The sequence below is a fragment of the Metarhizium robertsii genome (assembly GCF_000187425.2).
Source record: "Metarhizium robertsii ARSEF 23 chromosome Unknown MAA_Scf_1, whole genome shotgun sequence".
Lineage (NCBI taxonomy): Eukaryota > Fungi > Ascomycota > Sordariomycetes > Hypocreales > Clavicipitaceae > Metarhizium > Metarhizium robertsii.
In genome coordinates this window covers 6,190,733-6,204,160 of record NW_011942149.1, presented here as the reverse complement: position 1 = coordinate 6,204,160, position 13,428 = coordinate 6,190,733, and the positions used below count along the sequence as shown (strand labels likewise).

The following is a 13,428-nucleotide window of genomic DNA, read 5'->3' as shown; positions in this document are numbered from 1 at the left end:
CAGTGGGAGGCAGAAAGTATTTTCACCAGGTCATATGCCTGGCTATCGCGCTTTATACTATAATATATTATAGTATGTTAGTGTATACTTCTTGGTGGGCAAATATATTCTGCCACAGACTGTATCCCAAATTTTCTTGTGTTTGGTTGCTCTCTCCAGTCTGGTTTTATAATTTGAGCAGACCACGAACACGACAGTTGCCCTTATTTTACGATATGATATGTCAAATGCTTAGGTTCTGGCTGTCGCTACCGCTGGATGTATATATTTTGTGGGCAAAGTCTATATGAGCTATACATGTACATGCCGTCTGATGAATCGATATGATGTCATAAACCCCATGAACAGACGCGAGCCCTCTTTTGAAGCAACCTGACTGTGTGGAGTTGATTATGATGCCGCTTTATCCACCTGCCATGAACATATTTCACTTTCAAAACGTAGTTGGCCAAACCTGTCCCTCAATATCTTTGCCAGCCTCCCTCTGTCATCTAGGTATTCGGCCAATTCCATAGACTTGGCAGCCCAGACTCTACAGGACGTCTCTTCTGAGAGAGCATAGTAATCAATCGCATGGTTGAACGTGATGGCGGCTATCCACTCCAGGTCCGCCCGAGGTAACAAAGTGCCCGCCTCGCGGCTTTCGTGAGCGACTTTTATTATTTGACCGATGATTTGGAGTGCCGCAGTATCATTAACCGAGACGGTAGTTTGGAGGATGATGCGCAGATATCTACATAGTTTTGCGGCGTTAAATTGTTCTAGTCTGTGGATTTCGTTGATGATTGTTTTGAGCGTTGTGGTAAGGACTGAGGTGTGTTAAATCTTTTCTAGCTAGATGTTCGAAAACTGGGATGAGAAGAGTCAGATAGGAAATTTCCACTGTACCTTGGGCTGGAATTGGGTACTGCAGCAGAATATCACCCAGGCACTTAAAGGCTTCTATATCTTTATACAGTTTCGCGTTGCCTATGATTGTTTGAAGATCTTCGAATTGACCAAGCGAGATTGCTGCTTCAAAGTCATAGACTAAGAGGGTGGTCATTTTGCTAGCTAGGTCTTGGTGAAGGATGATATCTGTTATTGTGGAACTGTGAAAGATGTTCTTGTACTCTGTTGTATGGTGTCGAATTTCTGCATAGCAATGGTGCATTTTTGGTAGATCCTTACAACGCTGCGCTTGTTTTAATAGACATACCGAGATGAGAAAATGGCATCTCAATAGGGTTGAAGCCAGTTCGTTGGCTTGGTGAGCTGAGATTGTGGGCGGGTAGCATGATACAAAGGATATGCAAGAGCTGGAAAGCCTGATGATGTTGTCTTCTTGCCATTCGTGGCATTTTAGAATGGCCATATTATATGCGTTTTTGCGAAACCAGTCTAATTCAGAGATTGGAAATGACTTAATCGCTTCTTGCCTGGGCTTTGCGTATTTTGCAGCTAGAGAATTAGCTAATAAATCCACGAATTAAAGGGGGCGAAATACCTATTTCGAAGATGCAGCATATATCTTCCACAAATTGTGATTTATTATAATATCCGCCGAGCTCATGATGATTCATATCAGGCGTCTCCATCATCCTTAAAGCGGAGCGCAACAAAAGAGGCACATTGATAGATGGAGGAAAACCTTCGCTCAGTTGTTCGAAAATTGCTCTGAGTGCTTCTAAAGCACACATTTTGTCTCCGGCATTTTGGGCCTCACTAAAGCAAGCATACAATAAGTCTTGAATTTGGTTAGCATCGTTTTCAGCGGCCATTGCTTTCAAGCTGCTGCAGCCTAGCTCGTGATCCTAGCTGAGCAGAGACACTTTGAACATGGCGAAATGTATCAATACTGTATCACCCTGACAAATTGGAAGCAAACCATTGAGTGATTCATACACTTCTTGGACATTGTTTCGTTTTATTCCGCAGATAATCAGTCTTCTGACAAACCGTCCAAGACCAGATGTATCGTTCATGCGAAATAAAGGTGAAAGAGCTAAATGGCACCAGAACTCGACCTCTTTATATCGCCTTGCTGAAAAAAGTGATTCCGTACCCTTCCAAATAAGCTGAATATATTAACACTGGTAATCAATGTCGCGCCGGGGCAACATACCGCCTGGCATGCTTCCACTTCCACCCATGACAGGTGTCTCCGGATAGACTGATGAACCTTTTCGACAACATCACCAAGTTTTCGGTATTCTTCATGACTATATATCACGTTGAATGTTGTCCATATCCGCAGAAAGACAACTTTGCCGAGCCAAATCGCATTCTCGCCTGGGAGTGCGTGTCGGAAAAGTAACTCGTCAAGAAGTTCCGATGGGGAACATTTATCTCCAAGTCGTACAAGATGAGCCAGCGCTAGGTGAAATGTGTTTTCTGAAAACCCTGGCGATAGAATCATTCGCTGTATGATGCTGGCATAGGCTTCTTCGGAAAAGCCACACTCGTCAGTAACGTGTAATATCACCAACTGCCAATGCAGCAGGACTGGATGGTCCCCAATTCGTGACAAAACACTATCCAAAATGCTTCTAGCCTCCCCTATGCTCTCCTGCAGATTGCTTTTTGTGATAACTTGCATTATTATATTGCATATGGCGAGATGTAGATGCTTAGCCTTTGGAGACAAAATGCCGGTTTTGGAGCTGAGGAGATGGTGTCCTCTTCTGAGCCAATTAAGCCCCGATTCAAGGTTTTGTTTGGAAATTAGGTCTGTGCCAACATTTTGGAGAACATTGGCTAAGTTTTCGACTGAACTGTCATCGAGGTCTCGCCGAATCGGGTCGATTTTGCTGAACATGTGCTCGGCCACATCCAACCGGTCCTCTTTCCACGACTAGACTGTTAGCTACTCAACGGATGCCTTAAGTCTCAAATACATACTAACAATATTCTCAAAGAATAATATGCAGCCTGAAGTCGGGTCGCTTGTGGATTACGGCAATCCCGCGTGTTTGGCGTGGACTCAAGAATATTTACGTAGGTAGCGCCTCTCTGCATAGCGAGTCTCGCAACACCAAGCTCAGAATCATTCATACTGGCAGCTGTGACTGGTAATACGAGTTCCAGCAAGTACTCTGCTTCGAAGACACTATTTCCACTTGTCGTCGCTCCCAGTCTGCTTAGATGGAAGAGCAGAAAGGCCAGGAGCCAGGAGTGTAGAACAAGTCTCTGCATATTGCTTGCCGAGGTCTCCTTTTTCATATCCCGCCTTCGTCTCACGCACAACTTCCACAGGACCCGACTGTGGGCTTCGAGTTTTTTCAAAGTGGGTGAACTGATGATGGTGGGTGCTGAAATACAGAAAGTAGCCGTGTGTAGGCCCGTCTCCACATGGCCAAGAAGAATATCATGATCGGATATATGGCTTGCTAGCACAGTCTGAAGCGTCGTCGAGAGTTCTGCATACGATAAGACGGTCAGTCAAGTTCCATAGTCAGTCGAGGTCACCCTTGTGCGTGGGCATGTACCTATCAAGTTTTCAATCTTCCTTTCGTTGGAATGAAAAGACTCCATGGTATAATGTAATCATGCAAGGCTTTTTTCCTACTCGCTTAAACTCGTGGACGCAGTGTTGTAATGGCCGATGAAATCGTTGCATTCTACCATGGGCGTGCAGAATGTCGCTTCCTGGAGTGATACGACATGTTAGCGAAGTGTGGTCTGGTCGCTCCTTCCCAAACTGAATGAAGCCAAAAGGGCCAGTTGGCCCCATCAGCCCCAACTGTCCACAAGTCCAGATGTCGCGTCCCAGCTTCGAAGAACACCAAGAACTGTTTCCTGTATGGTGCTTTTCTAGAAATATATTGCAACGCGGGTGTTTATTCAATACTTGGCTGTAGAGCCACCTGTGCTAAGCCAACGCCTCGATAGCCGACATACAGAACCAATAGCCCACTGGATACCTGGTCCGGTTAAAACACAACACGACGAGCGATCCGAAACCTTGCGCCATCCAAACAGAGTCTCCCCCAAAGTCTCACCTTGCACTAGTGTGGCGACGCCTACAAATTAATTCGGTGGGGGGTCGTGAGGCAAGAAATTGCCCACGATCAAGGCGGGCCTACTCACACTGTTAGGACACGAAGGCCAACATATTGCCTTGAAGTGATGTGTAGTACTCACAGTTTATGGTCGTCACGACGAATCGTGAACGAGAAGCAACACTTCACGACGGGGTGATCTGACGCATCGCTAGGGTTCTTTAATGAACAGGCCGTCAATAACGTATCATGGGCAGGGTCGAAAGCAATTGTGCCAAACTCTTCCCAATATCTAACCATAGAATCTTCAGTCAGAATTTCATGCAAAGCAATTTTGCCCTAGTTTTAAAACGGTCAGTTTGCGTACAGCCCATAGAACAAAGGCAAAGTGTACTCACATCTCGTAGTTGATCTACGGGAACATTTATGAGCTCGGCCATCTCCTTATTGCCCCTGAAAATCTCTCCTGTTCTCCTCCAACAGCAGGCAGGAACAGCCATGGACGCAAATACACGATCATAGTCCATCAATTGTTTCTCGAACCACATCTCCACGATAATTAGTTGCATGTCCGTCAGTCCCTGAGCCTTCTCTCTGAACTTCGGTCGGAATTGGTTGATGGTTCGAAGGATTTTCTGTTTCGAAGACGGTGCTATATGACCATCCAAGTATTTACCCAAACGAGCATACCCATTGATATAGTTGAACGGTTTCAGTAACCCCGCATCGATCTTGGCGCGGAGAACACGGGCCATGCGGTCTTCAGCGGTGTCGTTTCCGGATGGATCGGCAGCCTGGAGATAATATTCCCGTGTCTTGTCGGCAGTCGAACTAGCCGACCTTCTGCCTCCTTTGCCCTCACTTGGTGGCGGTGGCATTAAGTTGCCTCGGAGGTTGGTGGACGGTGCTGACCCGCCTGTCGATAGGCCAGCACTGCTTCCAAAGCCTGACAGCATGTCAGATTGTCCTAATCGCCCAAGAGCCGTAAGTTGCCTAGTCTCGTCTCCAGTCAGATTATTATCATCTAACAAGCCGTTGTGGAGAAAGTCGTTGAGCAAGTTGAATTCATGTGTAACATGGGGAGCGATCATGTAGTTTGGGTTGTAGGAGTTCATATCATTGAAATTCTGTGCTGTGAGCCAAGCATCCGAGATTCCGGAAACTACGTAATAGTTAGCACGACGCCCCATGATTTCTAATCGTAAGACAAACAAACGTCTTGGAGAATGAATGAAAAGCTAATGGTTGTCGAAGGTAGAAGAGGGGAGCCCTCGGGCGATCGAGGACGACTTGGGATACACTGGGCATCAACTCACATTGATTCGCATTGCCTGTGCCGCTGTTGTTTAGGCCGTTCCCTTGTAAGCCTGAGCTGGCATTCGGTGTTACCAACGGCATTGCATTTCCTTGACCGAGAACACCACCAGCGCTGAATCCTGATGCAGAGCGCTGCCGCATGCCGTCGAATGTCGGTGGGCCCATGTTGCTTGATATCGAACTACGGCCCACGTCTGATGGTGCTTGTGACTGGGTGTCAGACTCCTCTACGGGAGCTGAAGTCTTGCCATTTTTCGTCTTCTTCGCGTCCGCATCACGGGGCTCGTCATGGCAAAGGTGGCCAATGTTACGCTTGATACACCTTGTACATGGTCTCTCCTGTACACAACGTTAGTGGCGTCGCAGGCCTATGAAGATAAGGGGCTGCGGTTGGGGGCAACGGCTTGTTGCCGCCATCTGAGTTGCAATCGTATGGCGCGCTCAAGTTTCCGGCGCGCCCATGGGGCTCATGTATACGTACAAGGTCGCAGGTCATGTGCTACGGGAAGAGCAAGTTAGCCCAAACGTTCGTTCGATAATGAGACAGACAGGACGGTCACAGCGGCAAGTTTCACTTTATCCCAACCCAACGATTCGGGGATCAGAGGAGAGGGAGCCGCTCGGCATGTAGCCAAAAACAAGAGGAAGTTTGTGTACTTGATGTCCGCCTGTCAAGAATTACACGCGTGAGGGGGGCTTACAGATCTCCGGCAATATACACATGCTGTTGACAGTATTTGGGTTAGCGAACTTGATTCAGGCCTCAATGCTTGGCGCAAGGGTTCGGATACATGCGCAAGATCAGAGCGATGCTAGCTAATGTTGAGCAAGTGATAGGGACTTCCTCTGAAGACGGCCACCGCTCTATTTCTTCGGGTGGGCGAGTTCCAACTATTGCGCCATCAGGAGAGGGAGTTGTTGGCTATGCGTACCATGGTTCACCTTGCGGCGTTTCTTAGGGCTCTTGGAATTGGTCGTGGTCGTTCCATGATCTTTATCACGATCCTTTGCATCGGACTTGTCTGCTTTGTCCGCCTTTGCGCGCTCAGCGGCCTTGGTTTCTTTGTCCATCATGGCGGCGAGGTTCCGAATGCTCTGCTGGTGGTTTCTCCCATTGGTTCTTGACGTTACGCAGAGCAGCGGGCGGGACGTCTCGTTACTTGCTCCCGGGAGGTTGCAGCCTCGTCCTGTATGTTTTGCCTTGGTCGCTCTACGATTTCGCCGAGGGGCAATACGGCATATTGGGCTGTCGTGGTCGGGATGTGTAGCTGGCAATGGTGCAACGAAGCAACGACGCAAAGCGATATCTGGTTCGCCAATTCGGCGGGACCAAGTCGACCTTTTCTAGCGGGGGTTGGGCAGACTATCCGGAAAGCGTTGTCATAGCCTCGCGGCGGCTGTACTTCAGCGCCATGTACGCCCCCGGGTATCGTGAGAGAAGACGGAGTTGGAATCGCAATCTGGCGAAGGGACGCGACAAGTGCAAGGAAAGATCAAAGGGCACGGCGGCGACGGGGAGACGCTAGAGATGATGAGCACGAGGGCAAATCGGCGAATGCGGTCAGTGAACCAACCCCAGAAACAGCTGCTTGGTTATCAATTGACGGCCACTTTGGGGACTGGGACCTTGAAGCACACCACAGCTTGACCGGCCAGTGGGGACCGGGACTGCAAAATGCGACTGCGGCTTGGTCTTGACACCAGACCAGTGGAGACCGCAAGTCAGCGGGGCTGAAAAGAGAAGCACGTTGATGGGCGGGCAGAGTTTGAGACAAGGATGGATTCTGGATTCTGGATATGCAATCGATTCGCTCAGCGCCGCCTTCTTCACCACCAGGGTGCTGGAGATTTGCTTCTCAGCCAAACGAGAGGAGAGAATATGGAGTAGTTACTACGAGGCAAATTTGTGCAACTCTCCTCAATCTCCAAAAATTCTGCCCTTTCCCTTGTCTCACATGTTGATGGCCAGTGCCGCCATGTGAAATGCGCCTCCAGAGACGCACGAGACAGTGCCATTGATCGTCAGCAGGAGCGAGCTGCTGTAGAAATGCCCAATGACTGATTGGGTGACGCGCCTCACGCCCGGCTCGTTGGCCACAGCGCTTGGCAGACGACAGACGAAAGTAAATGGCGCCCGCTTCTCCTATAATTCCGGCTTCACACGGGCACAGCCTCGGGAGATTACGGCCTCGGCTGCCCACACACATCCCGTACTTGCTCAACACCACGGTTGCGGGCAATGTATGACATGCTTTCTTCACGTTGACAATGGCCATCGGGGCACACGCCACTGCGTTCGGGGAGAAATCACATGCGCTTGTACGAAATATGTTTCAAAAGACTTGCCTCCCGTTTCCGTTCTGGTAGGATGCCATCGTTGGGCTGAGCTCGGCTATAATGTACATTGGCTTACGTTTCTGTATCCATAGAATCAATCATACATACGCTACATGAGGTCGTACCCCCCCAAAAAAAAAGACTTCTATTCTAGATGACAACAAAAAAACTCTGCTCCCCCTCCTTTGCATGTACTCTCGCTTTTCTCATAATCTCATCCTCACAAGCCAACCGGATCCTCTCCGGTGTCGCAGGACTATGCAGTCTTAACAACCCCTCACTATGGTCTGCGCCAACTGTAGCTTCTACGCCGGCCATCTTCCTCGCAGACTTCAAGGCATCTCTGATGGCAAAGAATACTGCACTGCCCATAAATAGAGGCGGTTCTCCCACACCTCTGCTTCGCTGAATGGTACGCAGCTCCTTCCACTCCACGTCCTTGAGGAGAGTGACGTTGAATTCTTGCGGGATATCCCTGAATCCAGGAATCTTGTAAGCTCCAGGACCTCTGGTGAATAGGTTGCCGGCCATGGGGCCATCTCTCAGCCAGAGAGACTCTTCCATGGTGAAGAGGCCCATCCCTTGCACGAAGGCACCTTGGATTTGACCATAGTCAATGGCCGGGTTGATGGACTGGCCCACGTCCATTTTGATATCGGCGCGTAGACATGTCCACGTTCCTGTCAACGTGTCAATTTCGACTTCGGCCGCGGCGACGCCTTGTGTGAAGTAGAAGAACATCTTTCCCTTGTTTTCGCCCCAGACGTATCCGATCTCAGGGGTTTTGTAGAAGCCCTGGGCGGAGAGGTTGACGCGGTCCATGTATGCTGCGTGGGCAATGTCCTTCATGGTAGCTTTGTCGCCAAGTTTAGCTCGGTACGGAGCCAGTCGCTCGTTGAGCTGTGTGCAGGCGTTGAAGGCCGCATAGCCGTTTAGGTCGGATGAGGCCGATGCGGCTGTGGCCGAGGCGTTTGCGACTGTGTTGGTGGCAGTCTCTGAGATGAAGACCGTCTCGAGAGGTACCTGGAGGGCTTGCGCGACAATCATGGTGATTTTTGTGTGTAGACCTTGGCCCATTTCTGTGCCGCCGTGTGCGACAAGCACGGAGCCGTCGTGGTAGATATGCACGAGCGCGCCGGCTTGGTTGAGGAAAAGCGCTGTGAAGGAAATGCCGAATTTGGTAGGGATGATGGAGAGGCCTCGTTTGCGCCATTTGTACTCGTCATTGAATTTAGAGACGACAACTTTGCGGAGATCGTAATCGGATTCCTCCTTTACTTGCTTGTACATAAGAGGGACGTGCCAATCTTCAATGACTTGGTTGAAGTGGGTGATGCCATGGGGCTCGTAGAAGTTGATCTCACGGAGCTTCTCTACTGGCATGCCAAGACGGTCTGCGATTTCTTCCATATACGTTTCTGCGATGAACATGCCCTGCGGGCCACCAAAGCCCCGGAAGGCGGTGTTGGATACGGTATTTGTCCTGCAGATGCGGCCGCGGATGTAGACATTGGGGATGTAGTAGCATCCGTCCGAGTGCGACATGGAGCGCTCGACGACAGCGGTGCTGAGGTCGAAGGTCCAGCCGGCGTTGTTGTAAACGTCCAAATCGAGAGCTCGGATCTTGCCATCTTTGTTGACACCGACCTTGTAGTAGGCCAGGAATGGGTGACGTTGGCCCATGGTCACCATGTCTTCTTCTCGAGTGAGCATACAGCGGACGGGCCTTCCGGTCTTGTGGGCAGCCAGAGCAACGGCAGAGCTGAGAACAACAGATCGAGATTCTTTACCTCCAAAGCCCCCGCCAAGCCGCTTGACTCTGACATTGATTCTGTTGGCCGGCACATCACAGACTCGGGCTGCAAAGGTTTGACTACACGACTGTTAGAGTAAGTAGCCCGGAGGGTAGTTTTAGGGAGAGGCCTGATAGACTTACGTTTCGTTGGCATTTTGCGTACTGGCAAAGAGCTCCATCTCACCATCCTCACGCTTGGGAACTGCCAGGCAGGCATTGGTTTCAAGATAGAAATGCTCCTGGCCTCCCATGCGGGCAGTGCCCGTGAAGACGTGGTCACAGTTCTTGAAGGCACCTTCGGTGTCACCCTTTTTTATTTCCCGGTATACCGGGTGGAAACTCTCCTTCTCAATAGCCTCCTCCATGGTGAGGATAGCAGGCAACTCCTCATATTCGATCTTCACGGCTCTGGCAGCTTCCTGAGCTCTGTTGGCTGAAGTCGCCAGGATCATGGCAATGGCCTGTCCTGCGGTGTGAACCTCGCCTTCAGCGAAAAATACTTCATCAAAGTTGGGTGGGCCAAATTTATTCGCCTCTGCCGAAGGCATATCATTTCTGTCGATATAATCAACCACGCCAGGCATATCCAGAGCTTTGGAGTAATCTATTGACCGGATTCTAGCATGTGCCTTGGTAGACAACACCCAGCAGCCGTGAAGCTCGTTCGCCATAGGGGGTATATCATCCGTGTACTGTGCCTCGCCAGTAGTTTGTCTGAGTGCAGCCAGGTGAGGATTGGCCTTGCCCGTGACTTCTCGCTCATAGGCGGCAGTTGATGTCTCGTCGATTGTTCCCTTTGACAACGATCGTTCAATTTCATCAATGGCCTCCTTGTCTACATGCTCGCTCTGACCATCAAGAATCGTCAAAACGTCGTGGTAAAAGCGATAGAAGAAGCCAAAAGCGAGGGCTTTTCTGTAAGATGCCATGCCTCCAGGAACGCTGAATTGCATGTCGAAGTCGCTACCTAAGGCGTTCATGACTCCTTCGAGGGTCTCTAGCTCGGCAAACTTCTTGCCAACCATGTAGGCGGTTGCCGTCTTGGCATCAACAGTAGTAGCAGCCATACCACCATAGATCAAGTTACATTCACTAACAATGCCATGATCGTCTAACTTGATTCGCAGCGCTCCTGTGACTATGGCAATATCATCATCCTTTCGCTTAGCCTGTTTGTAAGATCGGTAGAACTCATTTTTGGGGGCGGTCACTGGAATTCTTATGGAGGCGATGACGGCGTCTGGGGCAAGAGCTGTTCGGCGATACCCTGTAAAAAATTGTGATACGGGAATTTCTGTTTCCTTGGTAGCAGACTTGGTTACCAGGACGGCATCGGCAGCCCATAGAGCAGGGTTCAGATCAGAAATGGGTGACGCGGTGACTAAATTACCAGCTGGAGTGCCAACGTTCCGGATCTGTCGTCCAGCGAAAAATTTGAGCTGCTTCAGGATGCCCTCGAATACCTGACCTCGTTCATGGCCATAATACTTGATCGCTTTTTCGCAGATGCCTTCCAGGTCTGTCAGAGTGACGTTGCCTCCTACCTCAACGTGATTGTCTTTGAACTCGTACTGTCGAAGCTCAGCAATATCGCCAACAAAAACTGATTCTGGGTATTGGAGAGCTTTGAACTTGATTTCTATCTGAGTTTCACTACTTCCGCCAATAATCTTGGCTTGGGGGTGAACTCTCTTGATCTGGAGAAGCTGGTCCAAGGTAGTTGGTCGGTACCACTTCTTTCGCTTATTTCCGAAAGCCAAGGGCCGAAGCTCTTGTTTCTTCAGTGCCGGAGGGAAAATGAGCTCTGTGTCAGGGTTGTATTCGATAAAGCCGGGGGGAGTAAATCGCTTGATGGGCTGATCATCCAGTCCCTTCTTTTGCATGCAGCAACCGCCAGACGGCGATCGACCACCGTTTTGCATGCAACACCCGTCGCCGTTGATCTGAGATGCTTTATCAGTACCATTGGTCGTACTGTTGTTGGTAGCACAATTTTCCGAAAGAGTCCCATTGGTATCACTCTTGCAGCATCCATTAGCATCGCTGGCCTGCACATTGTTATTTCCATTCTGCCTGCAGCAGCCGGCATCTCCATTTAACTTTGGGGGGCCGTTGGGGAAGGACCTTTCGACGCTGAATGTCTGAGCGACATCAAGAATAGGCCTGTATCCAGTACATCGACACAAATTCCCGTCAAAGGCCTCTTCCACGTCGTGTTCCGTTGGTGTTTCATTGTTTCTGAGAAGAGCATACAAACTCATTACGATGCCAGGAGTGCAGAAACCGCATTGGCTACCATTTCCCTTGGCCACACGTTCCTGTGTGGGATGTGGACGTTTTGTGTTGCCGATGCCTTCGATGGTAATGACATGCTTGCCGTCTAGACTGACCAGCGGTGCTAGACAGGCATTTACACTAGCATGATAAATTTGTTTCGTGGTAGGGTTATATTGACTGACGACGATTGTGCAGGCACCACAACCACCTTCCCCACAGCCGCTGTGAAAGACATCCAGATGTATCAGTCAAGTTTGTTCACACAAGCTTCAAAATGTTGTAATGGAATAGGTAGGCGGATACGACATACAGCTTGGTGCCAGTCAGTCCTATACCTCGAAGATACTCCAAGACGGTGATTTCAGGATCAATATCGTCCAGCACGACCTTGGTTCCGTTGAGATAGAAGCGCAAGGTATCGTCAAACTTGGCCGTCAGAGCCTCCAGAGTCTCTGGCAGGAGCTCCCGCTCGGGTGAGACAGCAATGGGGGCCATGGCTGATGAACTCACTGATGATGCGACGTTGCACCTGTCAGTACAAGCAAAGACAAAGAAACGAGTATGCGCAAGGACCAGCTAGGGACGGCACAAAACTAACAGAGTAGAGGCGAGCCCGTCAAGTATTACTGGTGAGGGGTCGCAGCGACTTTGTAGTTTGAGGACGCTGGATGAAAGGAATAGCAAATTGGAGATGTGAGGGACGGCGGCGTGGTCCTAAATGATAGATGGCGGGTGGCGACGGTTTGGGAAACTGGTAGGGCGGACGGAGTACAAGATACAAGGAACAAGGTACATGCGACGGTTGCTTGTCCCGTTGAGCTAGTAGGCGTCAACTGACGTAGGCTACGTACCCAGATATCTCGGCAGAGTCAATTTGAGATTGATGATTAGCAATGGCCGTGTTCCCATGTGCCCAACCGCAGGCAGTGGATACGTCAAGTGGGAAGCTTTGACGGGTGCTAGGAACGACTTCCATGTGCGAAACTCGGACGGGGGTAGTAGAGTGCGTTGCGGCCGTGGTTGAGCAATCGCACCAGGCAAGTTGAAATTGCACACCGGGCGCGCCTGCCAACGCGGGGCAGCACAGAGGGTGGGGGGGGTCAACGGCATCAACAGGGGCCATACCCCGCCATTACGGGGCATCCATCGCCGGCGCTGTCAACTGCGATAAGGCCTTTGCCCCAGCATTGGTGAGCGAAAGCATCCAGATGTCGCATATCGGCAGGCTCCGATGAAAGATTCGCCCCTTCGCCCCACTATCGGGACTCTCCACCTGTTGACCTGTGTTCTCGATTTGGATCAATGGAGGTTTTCTACTCTGATCCGTACACAACGGAGTTTTTTATGCGGAGTACCGAGTGCCGTCGACACAACCCACGCAATATACGACCTACCACGTGTCATCATCGAATGAAAGGATTTACATTCTGAATCCGTCTTATGCAAACCGTCATAGACGCCAGACTGTGCTCACCCGACCCTGGCCTGTTTAATACACGGCGAATTCCAACTTTCTTGATTAGATTCCAGATCCCGAGCCATGGTTTCATGCAATGCAGAGAAACTGGGCAATCCGGAGCGCAGAGCCAAATTCCACGTGGACTCCCTGCCGAACAAGAACCTGGGATTGGCTGGTCCTGTGTTGTTCCATATTAGAAGCCTTGTCTCCTCGTTTCTCGCCCTCTCCCTTGGCATGAGGAACCGCATGAAGATAGATGTTGC

General features: G+C 50.1%; 4 protein-coding genes across 4 annotated transcripts; all 4 read right to left on the bottom strand.

The window, feature by feature from the left end:
- Positions 1-390: 390 nt before the first annotated feature.
- MAA_01727 (uncharacterized protein) lies at positions 391-1,153 on the bottom strand (the record flags this gene model as incomplete). The annotated part of the gene is made up of 2 exons (XM_007819725.1): positions 391-809; positions 889-1,153. The coding sequence occupies 2 exons, from the start codon at positions 1,151-1,153 to the stop codon at positions 391-393; spliced, it is 684 nt and encodes a 227-aa protein (XP_007817916.1).
- An 831-nt stretch (positions 1,154-1,984) lies between these two features.
- Positions 1,985-3,174, bottom strand: MAA_01728 (uncharacterized protein; the record flags this gene model as incomplete). Its single annotated transcript, XM_007819726.1, has 3 exons — positions 1,985-2,023; positions 2,105-2,833; positions 2,881-3,174. The coding sequence occupies 3 exons, from the start codon at positions 3,172-3,174 to the stop codon at positions 1,985-1,987; spliced, it is 1,062 nt and encodes a 353-aa protein (XP_007817917.1).
- Positions 3,175-4,118: 944 nt separating this feature from the next.
- Positions 4,119-6,371, bottom strand: MAA_01729 (transcriptional regulator; the record flags this gene model as incomplete). Its single annotated transcript, XM_007819727.2, has 5 exons — positions 4,119-4,319; positions 4,379-5,142; positions 5,297-5,619; positions 6,089-6,113; positions 6,230-6,371. 5 exons carry the CDS (start codon positions 6,369-6,371, stop codon positions 4,119-4,121), a joined length of 1,455 nt encoding a protein of 484 aa, XP_007817918.2.
- Positions 6,372-7,784: 1,413 nt separating this feature from the next.
- MAA_01730 (xanthine dehydrogenase) lies at positions 7,785-12,201 on the bottom strand (the record flags this gene model as incomplete). The annotated part of the gene is made up of 3 exons (XM_007819728.2): positions 7,785-9,507; positions 9,571-11,928; positions 12,017-12,201. The coding sequence occupies 3 exons, from the start codon at positions 12,199-12,201 to the stop codon at positions 7,785-7,787; spliced, it is 4,266 nt and encodes a 1,421-aa protein (XP_007817919.2).
- Between the last annotated feature and the right edge of the window lie 1,227 nt (positions 12,202-13,428).